Here is a 16,383-nt window from a genome sequence, read left to right as displayed (position 1 = left end):
ATCACTCACGTAATTAGGTCGAGAATTGTATTTAATATTTAGAATTTCATGTTCTTTAGCTATAGTCGATTCAAGACTCGATAATTATTACTTGTAGCGCAATAACCAGTTGAATATTTTGTTTTGAAGTGACTGTTGGAATACTGGCTGTTATTACCTTTTTCTGGTGCACTAGTATTGTTGCAGAATTTCAGTGCATGTGTTTTGTTGCAACACAAACAAATGGTATCGTTCCTACATTTGTGGTGATTATGTTGGAATTGGTAGCACTTTTTGCACTGTGTTATACTCTTATTATCATACAGTGCATTTCTTTAATGTCCCTTTCCCCTTTCATTTTTTGAACGGGTCAACTCAAAAAATTGAAATTTGGGATAATGAAATTAATGCATGAATACTTCATTTTGAAGTGAAATTGACAGATGAAACTTTCAAGATGGCGACTGGGCGCCATCTGGGAAAAAAAATTAAATGGAAAGGGGGATCATTTTGAAGCTCCTGACGAATACTTCAAAACCCTGACAAAAAATGCCAGTACGACAATGAACATCATTGTTCAGTTAGAATATTTTCATTTAGTTTTCGGTTTTAAAAGTAGAAAGGTAATACGTCAACAATCTCTAAAATGGTCAATTCTCGTCCATTGGAAGAAAAAATTGAAGCGATTTTTATTTGCGGTGCGACGCGTAACTTTCACGAGACCGAAAGGATTTTCAATAGACGTTTTCCGAATCGTCCTATTGTAGAAAATATTCGAGGAAACCTATCTCCACAATATGTGTTTCATTGACGAATGTACATTTTTTTAAATGGCAATGTACACAGACAAAATCGCCGTTATTGGAGTGACGCCAACTCTCACGTTTTTCGGGAAACACATACCCAATATCTAGAAAAAATTAACGTTTGGGCAGGAATATTGGAAAACCATATTGAAGGACCTCTATTTATTGATCAAAATTCAACAGGGGAACTATATATGAATATGCTGGAAACTACTGTTGACCCTCTCATCACTGAAATCATCTAAGCGAATCCTAATGTATTCAATATGGAACCTGTATTCCAACAAAATGAAGCACCACCATGCACAAGTAAAAAAACTATTTGGATACTACTTTTTCCGGTCGTTGGATTGGCCGTCGAGGTCCTACAGAATGGCCGGCTCGCTCACCAGATTTGACACCTTTGGACTTTTTTTTTTTTAATATACTTTATTGTCCAAGAAAAAATTCTCATTGACAAAGTGTGATGAAAATATAAATATATGTGTATATATATATATATATATATATATATATATATATATATATATATATATATATACATATAAAAATATAAATAAATAAAACAGCAAATTAAAAAGTATGTAAAACATATTTGTCAAAACAAAACAAACCTTGCATTTTCATTATAAATGCAATTGTATCACATTTCAATTTACACATACACATAATGTGGAATAAAACAAGACTATATGTATAATAGTAATAATGATAATGATAAAAACGTGATCGTTAATACATAATATTGTTTAGCTTATCTTGGCAGAACACTGAGAATATTTACAATTTGTCATCATAATATTCCTGCAGGCTATAATAAGCTTTCATGAGCAGTATATTTTTGACCGACTCCCTGAAACGTCTCTGCTCTACTATATCCCTAACTACCTGTGGTAAATAGTTGAACATTTTTTTCCCTTCGTACATGTTAGAGTGTTTTGTTAGAGTCAATCTGGGTATTGGCATTTCATATCCGAAATAGGACGACTCACTTGGTATCAGGTTTTTAGTGAAGCTGATACTAATTCGAAATGGAATATCTTCTCAAGTGAATTTTGTGAGTTTTTCAACTCTTTCTTTCCAACCAAAAAAATTAAAAAGAATCCAATGAAAAACAAAAAGTGGATGTTAAGTGAAGAAATCAGAAAGATGAAAGAAAAAGTAAGCACCTTGCAAGTAATGACTCTTGGTAATGAACAATTCAAAAATATATATACAATGAATACAGGGAATTATACAGACTACTTTTGAATCAATCAAAAAGTGACTATTTCAAAAATATGATTGAAGAAAGTGACAACAAATCAAGAACAACCTGGAATTTGATAAATACCCTCAACAACAAGGCAGGAAATAGCAACACTGTTTTACCTATAACTCATGGGGACGGAGTGAATCTAGCGAATGATTTTAATATCCATTTTGTAAACTATGCACCAGCTATTGAGAGTTTTCATAACAGGGAAAATCCTACCCCTAGCAAAACAAACCACAACTCGATATTTCTTCATCCAGTGAGTGAAGAAAAAATAATCCAATCCAGCTACAAACTCAAAAATAAAATGAGCAGTGGTATAGACAATGTGCCTTCAAAAATTCTAAAAAAGTGTATTCCGTCCTTATTACCAGTTCTCTGTCACATTTTTAATGATTGCCTAGTATCTGGTACCTATTCAGATCGAATGAAACTGGCCGTAGTTATCCCCATATATAAAAAAGGTGAACAAAATGACATGAATAATTACAGACCAATAAGTTTGTTAACAGCTTTCTCCAAACTATTTGAAGTTATTATATCAATGAGAATTATGAATTGTTTTGTGGCACATGGTTTTCTTAAAGGGAAAAATACCGAAACAGCCTTGTGCAAGTTTGTGGATGAAATTCAATATTTAATTGAACAAAACTCTTGTGCCTGTGGCGTCTTCCTGGACCTCAGTAAAGCGTAAAGTATATATTAGGCAACGAAATGATGAATTTTTCTCAGACTTCACTGAAATAGAAAAAAAACGTACCACAGAGTAGTGTACTTGGACCTTTACTATTCATTATATACATAAATGATTTCTCTGAAATTTACAAAAAATCAAGTACTTAAGTTGTGAGCTATGCAGATGATTCCAATCTCATTGTACCAGTAAACAGGAACCTCAACTTGGAAAAATCTATTTCAAATAGCATGTCTATAGCATACACATATTTCCATACCAACAAGTTATTGTTAAACACATCTAAAACAGACTGCATTTTGTTTAAAACTGTTCTATTCCGGAGTATTTTCAGCTCAGTAGTGAAAGACTAAATATTTCAATGAGTACAAAACTGTTAGGAATTTATATAGATGATAAACTGAATTATGAGGTACATATTGACTATCTAGCAAAAAAACTAGCAAATAAGTGTTATGCAATTCGAGTGTTGAGACTCACTTGAAAATCGATGCACTGAAAACGGGACTGTTTATCCTCTGCTGAAATATGGAATATTAGTATGGGGAGGGAGTACACAACTGGAACGTATTTTCATAATGCGGAAACGTATATTGAAAACAATGTTCAATATGAATTACACAGATACTTGTCGTGGTACCTTCAAGGGTAACAAAATGCTTACTGTATATGATATATATATATTTATGTTTGTGTACTTTTTGTAAACGAGAACAAATCGAATTTTGAAGATGACAAATATAGACATGAGTATTCCACCCGACAGAAAACCAATTATATTGTTCCTAAACATAGATTGAAAAACACAGAGCATGGGCCGCATTACGCATTAATTAAATTCTACAACCATTTACCCTTGATTATCAAAGATCGGACAAAACAAATTTTAAAAAAACGTGTTTTCGATCTGTTGTGTAACATTGAGCCATTACACATATTCATTACAAGAATTCATGGTCAAATAACCATTTTAAGTCTGTATCAAATTTAAGCTTCCTAATAACTTCAGTATTACATTCTACTCATTCAGTCTTTATCTGTGATATTTACTTATTTGTTCCTGTCATGTTTATATACTTATTATATTTACCTATACCACATGCTTTTATTTATATTAATATTAACTGACATTTGTATTGTTAATGTAATCATTTTTATGACTTGAGTTTTATCAATTGTTTAAATTGAAAGCTTTAATAAATCTATCTATCTATTTGAAGCAGAAGGTGTACGAAACTGAACCTGCTTCAATATTGGATATATGGCAGAGAATAATAAATATTTGTAGAGATATTGACGTTACTGTGTTCGAAAATGTTCGGCGTGAAATATCGGATAGGCTATTCATATGTCAAGAAGTTCAAGGCAACCATTTCGAACATCTTCTGAACTGTAGCAGTTGAACATATTGACATTATATTCTAAGATTGTGAAACATTTGCCTGAAGCTTCAAAAAGATGTGTCTTATTGTTATGTATTGTTATTAGTCTTATTTCTATTGCTGGAGAGGAATATTTGATTCGAGTAATAATTTTGCTTTGCTTCAAGCCGAATTCCATTGTATTTCGGAAGGCACGCCAGTTTCATTAACCATTTCCCACACCACATAGTTGGAAAGAATGAATAAAACTATACAATGTTATTGTTATTCTGTGGGCTCATCTGTTTTGGGAATCAACTATGGCGACATTATGGGAAAGGTCCGGTTGACTTCTCTAAGTGATTTTTGTTACACCCATTTAACAACAGACTACTTGAAATACACTATTTTCAAATACGTATTATAAATCTTTTTTGAATATTTCTTATTCAACTTATTGCTACCAAACTTCTTGTTATGAGAATGTATTTCTTGAAAACAGTCAAGAATAATAGTAACAATTATATCAATATTTTCTTTATTGTTGCATCACATGCTACAAGTTTACACAGTTTATAATTGTGGCTGCTGGTACAGTAATTGATGAGGACAAAATAAGATAGGCTATATCGGGCTTTTCCCCCTTCAAGTCACCAGGACCTGACGGTATAAGACCAGCCCTACTTCAGTGGGGACTGGACACTCTTATGCCGCACCTGGTTGGAACATTCAGAGCTTCTCTAGCTCTGAGGTATATTCCCAGTAAGTGGAGAGAAGTAGTAGTATTCATACCCAAATCAGGTAGGATGGACTACACCCTACCAAAAGCATTCCGACCAATTAGCCTCACATCGTTTTTCTTAAAAACCATGGAGAGGCTATGTGAGCGGTACATGAGAGATGAAGTACTTGTTTACAACCCGCTTCATCCAAATCAGCATGCATATACTCCGGGAAGGTCTACTGATTCGGCCCTTCACCATGTGGTTGGCAGAATCGAGAGATCAATGGACAACAAAGAATCCACCCTGGGTATATTCATAGATATCGAGGAAGCGTTTGATAAAACAACCTTTCCAACAATTACCCAGCAACTACACTCCAGGAATGTACCCCTGGTAGTAGGAGAATGGATACTCCAGATGCTCTCTAGTAGAGCAATAAGTATTAATGTAGAAGACATCACAGTGAAAGGACTGGTCATGAGGGGATGTCCACAGAGAGGGGTTTTATCACCCCTTCTCTGGAACATAGTTCTGGATACCCCAATTAATCACCTTAACAAAAATGGATTCTACACAATTGCATACGCAGATGACATAGTTACCTTGCAGACCGGCAAATTTGTAAACACACTGTGCGATAGAGCGCAGGATGGGCTCAAATTAATAGAAACATGGTGTAAGCCACCAGGAAAAGAAGTTTAACGAGCCTAAAGCCTCCCGAAATCTTCAAAAGCAAACTAAACTTCTCTGAAGAGGTGAAATACCTTGCTACTATCCTCGATACGAAGCTAACATGGAACTCTCATCTACAGAGTAGAGCAAAAAGGGCATACGCGGCTTATGAGCAATGTCGGAGGACAGTGGGAAGCGCATGGGGTCTTTCACCCCGTGTAGTCGCCTGGATCTACACTGCAATAATAAGACCTATGTTAACGTATGAAGCCATTGCATGGGGACCGAAAGTTCTACAAGCAACGGCCATCCAAAAATTATATCAAATACAGCGACTGGCTTGTTTAAACATCACAGGAGCCATGAGAACAACACCAACCGCGGCAATGGAATTAATCACGGGTCTGACCCCTCTGGATCTGTACTTTAAGGAGGTTGCGTTAATGGCCATGGTACAATTGCGCACGGCTGGTGTAAACCTCGAAGTAGGAATGGGTCGATTGAGGCTGGGCCTATGGTGGGAAGTGCTTACTGCGCAACCTCTGCTGCAGGCAACAAGTGATGCAATTGAACGCAGGTTTGTGTTTAATAAACCCTACAAAATACAAATTAAGCAGAACACAGAGTCAGATGCTACAAATGCAATACGGATTTATACAGACGGCTCAAAAACCAAAGATGGCTCAGGATGTGGAGTGTACTCCAAATCACTAAGCCTAAGGATTAAGGGGAATGGGAAGAAATACCAGCATGGTCCAAACAGAATTGGCTGGTATCTCAATCGCCACAAAAGAAATAACCAAGAAAGGAATTTCTGGCAAAAACATAACAATCTGCACTGATAGCAGACAATCACTATTAGCCTTGAACAGACAGCATGTTACCTCAGGGCTAGTACTAGAGTGCCACCAAGATTTAGCCAAAGCCTTGGTAGATAATAACATTATCCTGAGGTGGGTTAAAGGGCATGACAGGAGTAAAGGTAATCGCATTGCCGACTCTTTAGGCAAGGAAGCGGCTGGACTAAGAATTTTAGGACCAAGTGGCACCCACGGCCTGATGACTTCGACAATTGCGGAACTAGTCAAATGTTACACCCATGCTCAATCTTTAAAGAGATGGGATGAAATCAAAGGATGTAATCTTGCCAGGATCACCTTGGGCGACCCTGGGAAGCTGGCGCCGAAGAAATATCTGGCGATGACCAGGAAAAATCTACGCCTTACAGTAGGATTTCTGACTGGCGCTGTCAACTAAGGAAACACCTCCATAATATGGGGCTAGTGGACACGCCTCTATGCATGATGTGTGAACAGGAAGATGAGACTGTCAGGCATGTCCTGTGCGAGTGCTCGGAGTTATCGTCAATAAGAGAGTGTGTGTTCGGCGAGTCTTGGCGTACCTGCCGATATAAAGGAGATGTCTCCCAGAGACCTGTCCACCTTCCTGGAAAGGACAGGATGGACGATGACCTAGGAGGACAATTCCTCGGGAGGATGTACAATGGGTCACATGTGGCCTAAGTGCGTGGTCTTACACTCAACCTCCCTACTCTACAGATACAGAGAATTATGGCTAATGATCTTAGCAGATGATGCTATTAAAACAAACAAAATCCATTTAAAATACATCAATTTTTGTTTTTTGAAGTATATAGACAAAATTTATAAGAAGTGTTACTGATAAGTTGAATAAATTTTTATATGAATTTTTAATCAAAGCAGTAACATTTCTAGTCAAATTTACTGGTTTACCCTTTCCATTTCCATTATTTTTGAAAAGTTTTTTGATTCGTTGGAAATGAAAATCCATAAATACCAGAATTAACTTGTGTACCTCCCCAAAAAACATTCTGACAATATAATTATGAGTACTATTACTCTAGTGGTGTTTAAAATATTCTTTTTTTTGCAGGACCGAACTGAATCAGACAAAAACTTCATCGAAGCTTTGTTAAGGAAAATCAAGCGTCTTGTACAATTTGTACCAGTTAAATAATTTACCATTATTGCTTTCATTTTTTTAAATGAAGTGATTTTATACTTTTGTTGTACGTTGGTGGAATTTTTGATATGGAATAAACAATACTACTTGTGTTATGTATGTAATATATATTTAATAAAAATTGTTTTCAAACTCAAATTAATACAACAGAGCCATTCAGCTATAACAATTTATAGGTATTTTGTCGATTTGACTACGAATTCAAAAATGCCACACATGGTGTGGCCCATCAATTATAAATTTGTAAAAGAAAAAAGATAATAATTGTAGTAGTATATGAGAAGAGTACTAACAGATTCTCCTTTTGTTTTTGTATCCAATTTCAGAGTATAAAATTTATATTCGTATCTAAATCAGTATATTAAACAGGAGACAAATCAATGTTCTGAAAATATAACTAGAAAAAAATCAGTCATTTTTCGAGGAAGAAGCCTGCCACATCTCAAATTCTGCATACCCTTCACCATAATCGCCTGACTTTGATTTTGGCAAAACTTCTTTTTGGTCCACTAGTGCCTGAAATAATATATCTGCAATTAGAATTTCCGCTGACTACTGCTTGAAAAAAGAGACAGTTAGTTGCTTCGTATGTGAATTGAAAATGTTCAATAAATGGAAACAGGTAATTTTATTGAAACAACAATAAAAATAAAATAAAAATTAATTGGCGCTCCGGGGCGACTTCATTGATTCCAGTGGCGCATTTGCTTTTTCAGCTGCAGGAAAACCCGGAAAAACCTGCAGCACCACATCATCTGAAGATCTTGATCTAACAATGTCCTCTCTCTTATAAAACAAAATGTAGGGTGTCTCCAGAGGCTCCAATAAATTCAATGCATCGCCAGAACACTTCGTGACACGACTATCGTCAAACTTGAACCAGTCCGTTTCGTCTTTGATCAAGGCGTAATAATGACCAAATTCAACGCCAGAACCACAGTGAACAATGACTGCATGAATATTATAATATTATTCTGCGAAAAATGTATCAAAATGAAAATCAAATCTAGAAATAGACTGCGAGGGTCTTTGGAATCGAATGATTTCATAGAACATGTAATGGGTTACAATCAACTTTAGAAAATTTTAGTTTTTATACACTGTGACCGTAAAGTATGGAACAAATTCATTTTTAGCTAAACAGGTCATTTTAAGAAATAATCCTGAAACACGTCGATTTTTGATGTTAATTTACCGTATTTTAAAATAATAATCAAATATACAGGGTGAATTACGTTCGAGTAATGACGTTACCGTCATTTTTTTTTAATGGAACACCCCCATTTTGTCTCAATTTTCGGATTACTCTAGCTGAGCTGATTCCAAAAATGTATCACATGTTGATTCCAATTGGTACAGGGTGGACAAAAATACAGTAGTTGTGTGTGTGCTAATAAAGTAACGCGTAACATTCTTTATTAGGTAAATTAACAATATTATCAAAAATACTTATTGTCTAGCGGACAGAATATGCTGGAATACATGACTTTATATTAAATGTTCGAACTGCAGCCCCTGCTGTATTTGACAGTAACCCAAACGGTGTACAAATTCTTGTTGAACCTTGTGTATGGTTTCTTGCGTAATATTGTAATATGTATAATCCAAAGGATTTAAATCTGGTGACCTCGCTGGCCATTCAGTGGGTCCACGTCTACCAATCCACCTGTTCGGAAAAATTTCATTTACGTACCTTCTAACATCTACAGCATAATGTGGAGGTGCACCATCCTGTTGAAACCATAAACTTTCATCAAAACCTCCAGGATTACGTCTGCTGGGAAATAAATTACGTAAAGTAGGTACGAGATAACCCCTTAAAAACTCAAGGTACTTTGCCCCGTTTAAATTACCTTCGATAAAGTAGGGTCCAATGATTCGATTTCGTACAATTCCAGACCATACATTTACCTTTTGAGGGTATTGTGTATGATGCTCACGCATCCAGTGGGGGTTTTCTTTTGCCCAGTATCTACAATTCTGACGGTTAACCTCACCATTTAACGTGAAAGTGGACTTATCAGAAAAAATAATGTTTTGTATCAAGAGAGGGTCTCGGTGACATTTATCCATCATTTCTTCGCAAAATTGGAGTCGTCTATCGGGATCATCTTTGTTTAATTCTTGCACAAGTTTGATTTTATAAGGATGCCATTTTTCAAGCTTCAATAGTTTCTATACCGTTGTTTTGCCAACACCGATTTCGCGACTAACTTTACGAACAGAAGTGTGCGCATCTTCTTCAATACTCAGTAAAACATCTAATACTGTATCAGCATTTGCAGGGGAACGACCTGATTTGCGTATATTTGCAACCGTACCAGTTTCTCGAAATTTGGTTTCCAGCTTACTGACTGTTGAACGCGTTATAGGTCTTTCTGGATATTTATCATTAAACAAATTGCACACTTCCATCTGAGTTCGTGATCTGTCTCCATACCCAATCATCATAAGTATTCCAATTCTTTGTTTTACACTTAACTCCATTTCTACTTCCAATTAAATCTAAACAATCATTCCAATATTCACGAATACCAAAAATATTGTAGTACTAAACTGTCACTGAACATCAATAAATTACTAAACAAATAATGATATTTCACAAAAAACTAGACGACTATGTTTTTTATAAATGTAGATAAGAAATAATTTGAATTTCACTAGTTCGGACTTCCATTGTCTATTATAAAATGATTTGAAATCCCTGAAACAAGTAAAAAAGAATGATTAAAAAAGGATAGTTGAAAATAACAATTATATTAAGCAACAATAAACCTGTTAGTTGAAAATAATTGTTATTTTCAACTATCCTTTTTTAATCATTCTTTTTTACTTGTTTCAGGGATTTCAAATCATTTTATAATAGACAATGGAAGTCCGAACTAGTGAAATTCATCACGAAACATTGTCAATCACCTTCAAACAGAAATAATTTCTTTCATATTCTGTCTGCTAGACCACAAGTACCAAACATGTTTGGAAACAGCTCATTTTTATTACTCTAAACATGTTGCAAACTACGGGGTGTTACATTTAAACCAATTGCCGCTAGACAATAAGTATTTTTGATAATATTGTTAATTTACCTAATAAAGAATGTTACGCATTACTTTATTAGCACACACACAACTACTATATTTTTGTCCACCCTGTACCAATTGGAATCAACATGTGATACATTTTTGGAATCAGCTCAGCTAGAGTAATCCGAAATTTGAGACAAAATGGGGGTGTTCCATTAAAAAAAATGACGGTGACGTCATTACTCGAACGTAATTCACCCTGTATATTTGATTATTATTTTAAAATACGGTAAATTAACATCAAAAATCGACGTGTTTCAGGATTATTTCTTAAAATGACCTGTTTAGCTAAAAATGAATTTGTTCCATACTTTACGGGCGCAGTGTATAGCACATGTAAACAGTTATTCAGTGAACTAGCGTTGACCTACAACACAATTCATTATTCTTCAGAAAAAAGTGACAATTGGTGATAATTTACACTAGAGAATTTGTATTATGTGACTGGAAAAAATTCTGAACTTTATCAAATCGATAAGGTGAATGTAGTGATGAAAATAAATTCAATAACAAAAGACCAAATAAATATTAAAACTGCTTCTCAGTAGAATAATACAACCAGTAGGCTCTCTTATGACGTGATCCGCCCTAATTGCCGGGGACCTTCAACCGTTCTTAGGATGAGATTCTCATCCATCGCGTTCAGTGCTGTAGTATTGAAGGATTTGAACGGTACTACGAACATCGGATTAGTTATAATAAACAGTAGGAAATTATTATTGTGTTTTGTTTATTCAGTGTTATTATTGTTTTCAGTTTTTGTAGTTGGTTATAAGTGGTTTACCACAAAATATCCTATAATAACCTTAAATTTCGTTTTCATATGAGCGCACGCCTAAGGTAAAAGAACGAAATTACCTCCGCTCTTCGTTTCGAGGTCACTGAGAACTTTGTGAATATATGAATGAAAGTAGTAGGAGTGGATTTACTGGTTGATTTTTACTTTGGAGTGACCTTAATATCTATAACAATTTTTTCATATCTGTATTGTATTATGTTGTTATACTACTTTTTGACATTTTTCACAATTTTCATGTATTTTTTCACAAGTTAATTGCTGGAAAGAAAATAAAAAAAATATATAAGAGTAAAGGCTTTCTTTGATCAGCTGAACGTTTCTTTTCTAACTCCCATCCTTCACAATATGGAGATCTACTCCCCTGGCCCGTTAAAAATATCTATGCGATATATCTTTGGAAGACTAGAGTTGAAAACCTATTTTAAAACGACACAAAAACTTTATACGGATGCATCTAAAACCAAAGGAGCTGGAGAAGCTCTCATCACGTTCACCAAGCCATTATCTAATTTTGATTTTCGCAGTACTTACTTGCAAGTTTTTCACCTCTTTTTCATGAAAAGCTGCGCTACCCTCCGAAGATGCCAACGATGCCGATAGAGGAGAAGAATGAGGGCTGAATCCAGCAGTTGTTGTTACATTAACTTCGTGACAGCTACTCGTGTCAGGAGAATGAACTGAGCGTTTTCCTCTCTCAAACTCAAGTCGTTGCCCTAAATCCATAATTCTTTCTTCTAGAGCTCTGCTTATTATTAGCTGAGTCTGATATTTACTTTCCACTGCCTACAACATAAAATAAGACTAGAAGGATCAACAAACAACAAAACTTAGAAATTATTTGGGTGGTGAGCAGAACGAAAGTATACTCTTATAACACAACTTATTCCAATATTTTGATAATCATATTACCATCATCAGAGAAAAGCTACAAAGGGTTGTAATGATATTAATATTTAAACTGTGACCAGTTAAGTTCGCATCACATGAAAAAAAAATGTATATATACAGGGCTATTAAAATTCGTTTCTGTACATGGGTATGTCGTAAACCAGTGGTCGCCAACCTGTCGATCGCGAGCTACCGGTAGCTCGCGGAGGCAATTCTGGTAGCTCTCACAACGATTTTAATTTAAAAAATACAAACTGCAAAAATCAGAGAAGCTTTCGAAAATTCCACACATAAATCTAATTGTCATAATATTAAACATAAACAGCGGTAACGTTGCGGTGAGCGATCTGCCGCTGACGCCATCAAGCTAGAACCGACCAGCCGGACCAGCGCGTTAGTGTTCGAGAACGATCGCTTTGAGCGGGATAAATACGCACGGCGCGGCGACATTGCGCTTAGTTTAAAAGTGAACGCGTAACCAACGTCCAGCGGTTGGGTTAGTAGAGAACAACAAAAATAATATTATGGCAAGCAATTGTAAGAAGGTAAAGACATACCACTTTCATTCGGAATGGGAAGAACAATACTTTTTTACAGAAGTTAAAGATAAAAATGTGTGTTTGTTATGTAATACTTCGGTCTCCGTTGCTAAAAAAGGAAATATTGGGAGACATCATAAAACTGTACATTCTAATTTTGAAAAATCATTCCCACTACATTCTGCCGCCAGAAAGGAGAAACTGAAACAGTTAAAAAAGCATTTAATTGGACAACAATCAATATTTTTAAGAACAGTCGACAAAAATAAGGCTGCAACTGAAGCATCGTACCGTGTGTCCCAGATAATTGCACAAAAAAAGAAACCTTATGAAGACGGGGAAATGATAAAACAGGCGTTTTTAGAAGCTGCTGATTCGTTATTTGCCAACTTTAGAAATATAGACGAGATAGTTTCAGCTATAAAATCTATGCAACTTTCTGCCAATACAGTGATGAGACGTGTAGAAGTAATGAGCAATGATATTTTTTTACAGTTAAGAACTGACTTAGATAACTGTGTTTATTTTTCACTTCAACTGGATGAATCAACAGATGTCGTTGACACTGCCCAGATGGCCGTGTTCGTCAGGATGGTATTTAGTGATTTTACGATTAAAGAAGATCTTTTGAAGTTCATTCCACTGAAAGGACACACTACTGGACATGAGTTGTTTTCTCATTGAAAAAATATTATTTCTTCCGAGAAAATTCCAATATAGAAAATGGTAGGCTTGACAACCGATGGCGCTCCAGCTATGGTGGGTTGTGATAAGGATCTGGTGGCGTTATGTCGTAAAGATAAAACTTTTCCGCAATTTCTCTGTTACCACTGTTATCCATCAGCAAGCATTATGTGGAAATTTCCTGAAACTAAACAACGTTATGAAACTTGTGGTAAAAATTGTGAACAACATTAGAGCTCAAGCGTTACAAAGAAGATTATTCAGAACCTTGGCTGATGAAGTTGACTGTCAATACGGGGATCTACTCCTTCACTCTGAAGTCCGATGGTTAAGTAGAGGACGGGTGCTGAAACGTTTTAATGATGTCCTATCTGGCATAGTTCAATTTTTCAAACAACGTAATGAACCGACTCCGGAACTAGAAAATTCAATCTGGCTTAGAGATTTTGGTTTTCTCGTGGACATTACAGAGAAATTAAATGAACTTAATTTACAGCTTCAGGGGAGAGACAAAGAACTAGCGGAAATGATTTCTGATATAAAAGCATTTGTCAAAAAGCTGGAGTTTTGGGAACAAAACCTAATTAACAGCAATGCCAAGCATTTTCCTATTCTTTCAGAAAAAATATCTCAAAATCCATTAGAATCCTATAACAACAAATATCATGTAGAAATAATTTCTACCCTGAAGAATAACTTCAAAAATCGTTTTAAGGATTTCAATGAAATGGCTTTAGTAGCGCAGTTTGTTGTTTCACCCTTTATGGAAATTGATATCCAACAGTTTGCAACTTGTGTTATGCAGAACTTTGGCGAAGACATCGCTGCAACAGAAATGGAAGTCATTGAGTTTCAAAATGATTTAGCCTTAAAATCATTAGTCTCAAGTACTGAATGTAGCTGGCCTATTGTAAGTAAAGACAAATATTCAGTTCTATGCCGTGTTGCCTTGAAAGTGAAAGCATTATTCAGTTCAACCTATTTGTGTGAATCTTCTTTTTCCAATTTGAAGTTTATCAAGAACAAATATCGCAATCGACTTACAGATGATCATTTGGATAATTGTATTCGAATGGCTGCATCAAATTATACTGCAAACATTAAAAAAATTATCGATGAGTCTGAGTGTCAGCCTTCTCATTGAACGTGCTTTTTTATTTTTCAATGTTTATGTTCATGATAGTGCGTTACTTTTTTGTTGTTATTATTAACTATTTTTAAATCATACGTGACATGCCGTTGTGGCTGGATGAAAGTTTGTGTTTATTTTTCAAACACCTTCGTTTGATAGGTAGTAATGTAGCTATGAACAAGTACGTACTAGTAATATTAGTTATTTTGTTATTAGTTTATTATTAGTACCTCTGTATTATGTATTACCAGTTAAATAGTAAAATAAATACATATAACGATAAATTAACTGTGGATTATTTCATTTACGTTGCGTTACGTGGCTTCCATGTAGGTAGCTCGCTGTTTATTCCAAAATTAACAAAGTAGCTCAACACATTGAAGAGGTTGGCGACCACTGGCGTAAACGATAAGAAATGGAGTATCGGTTGGATTGTTACAAAATTTCGTATTTTAGAGACCTATTCAATGATGTAAAAAAATCGAATATATCTCTTTTGGTTCTGGAGATATACAAGAAAAACCAAAAAATTCCTAATTATTTTTTTTGCCTATATCTTCTTTATTCGCAGACATATTGAAAAATATGTCCACATTTTGCTATTGGCACTTGATGTAGGCTATCAGAATATGTCCATGAATCTTTTATATAGGGTGTCGTCTGATTGGGGCAACCCTCATCTTTGAATTTTTAAATACGGACCTGTATTTTTCTTGTAGTTTTTGGATCGTAGACGTTCACTTCATACTGAGAAATTCAATTCAATTTTATATTTCGGGATGTTTCTGTAATATTTGATTATAATTGTGTGAATTATTCCCTTTTAAATTACGGCCCTGGAAATTGGTTGATTGAGTTGAATAAAAACATTTGAAACAACCTAATAGCAGAATCTTTGTTGAATTCTGAGGTCTGCACTTCTTTCATTTTCGCCTCACTCACTTTTTATTAGTTTTATTTCAATGTATTAACATTTTACTTTAGAATTTTATATTCTCTTTGTGGAAATGAAGTATCACATTATTATTGTCAACAACAATCAGAAAACTAAACGATCAATACCTTTTATTTTGAATATTCATGTATTTTCCAATAAAAGTCATTACCTGAAGATGCACGATATAAACAACATTATTCACAACCAAACCTCAAATTTATATCTCTTACGCAATACTAATGAGTTAATTCTGAAAAACCATTATCATCCTTATTCACATTAAATTTTTCAGTAATACGACAACTCACCTCTAATTTTTCAAATCGTTGTTCATTTACTTCCTGAATCATCTGCTTCAAAGACAAAATTAAATTATCCCTTTCGAGTATGATATGCTCCATCTCTATAACCCTATGTTTGTATGCTTCTAAAATTCCTACTTTTGCCTCCAGTTGTTGATTCATGGCTGAAACAGATAATCACAATCACCATATTTTATTCATCAACAAGGTTCATCAGTGTCTATTCATTAATTGAAATCGAATACATTCTGCTGATAATTAAAAATAGCAATATAATGTGTATTTCATCAGTTCGTACTTCCATTGTCTTAATATAATATAAATTGATTTGAAAACCCTGAAAAAAATTAAAAGACTAACCGAAAATAACAATTTTATCAAACAAAAAAAACTGATATTACAAAGAAATAACATACAAGCAACAACCAAACAAATAAAAAAAAAATTGAAATAATAATAAAAGCTGAAAATTAAAAAATATTATTAACAAAAAATGAAAAATAAAAATTAAAAGATTTCAAAC

The 16,383-nt window shown here is 34.7% G+C and overlaps 2 protein-coding genes across 4 annotated transcripts in view; one reads left to right on the top strand and one right to left on the bottom strand.

The window, feature by feature from the left end:
- The window catches only part of Nup205 (nuclear pore complex protein Nup205), a 41,180-nt gene extending 33,589 nt beyond the window's left edge, over positions 1 to 7,591 (top strand). Inside the window, exon 5 of the mRNA XM_074186657.1 lies at positions 7,407 to 7,591. Within this exon, the coding sequence (XP_074042758.1) occupies positions 7,407 to 7,490 (84 nt within the window). The 3' untranslated portion in view covers positions 7,491 to 7,591. The remainder of the gene's footprint in view (positions 1 to 7,406) is intronic.
- The window catches only part of Tsc1 (tuberous sclerosis 1 protein hamartin), a 135,633-nt gene continuing 126,833 nt past the window's right edge, over positions 7,584 to 16,383 (bottom strand). For all 3 annotated transcript variants that reach the window (XM_074186658.1, XM_074186660.1, XM_074186659.1), the window contains 3 exons: positions 15,867 to 16,024; positions 11,910 to 12,161; positions 7,584 to 8,012 (listed from right to left, as the gene is read on the bottom strand). In XM_074186658.1, the coding sequence (XP_074042759.1) occupies positions 7,905 to 8,012; positions 11,910 to 12,161; positions 15,867 to 16,024 (518 nt within the window). In that variant the 3' untranslated portion in view covers positions 7,584 to 7,904. The remainder of the gene's footprint in view (positions 8,013 to 11,909; positions 12,162 to 15,866; positions 16,025 to 16,383) is intronic.

This window comes from Leptinotarsa decemlineata, unplaced genomic scaffold (genome assembly GCF_025532065.1).
Source record: "Leptinotarsa decemlineata unplaced genomic scaffold, Ldec_3_MD MMD2_P_RNA_scaffold_4, whole genome shotgun sequence".
NCBI classification, from domain to species: domain Eukaryota; kingdom Metazoa; phylum Arthropoda; class Insecta; order Coleoptera; family Chrysomelidae; genus Leptinotarsa; species Leptinotarsa decemlineata.
The sequence above is the reverse complement of the archived record's forward strand: the minus strand, read 5'-3'. Positions and strand labels throughout refer to the sequence as shown.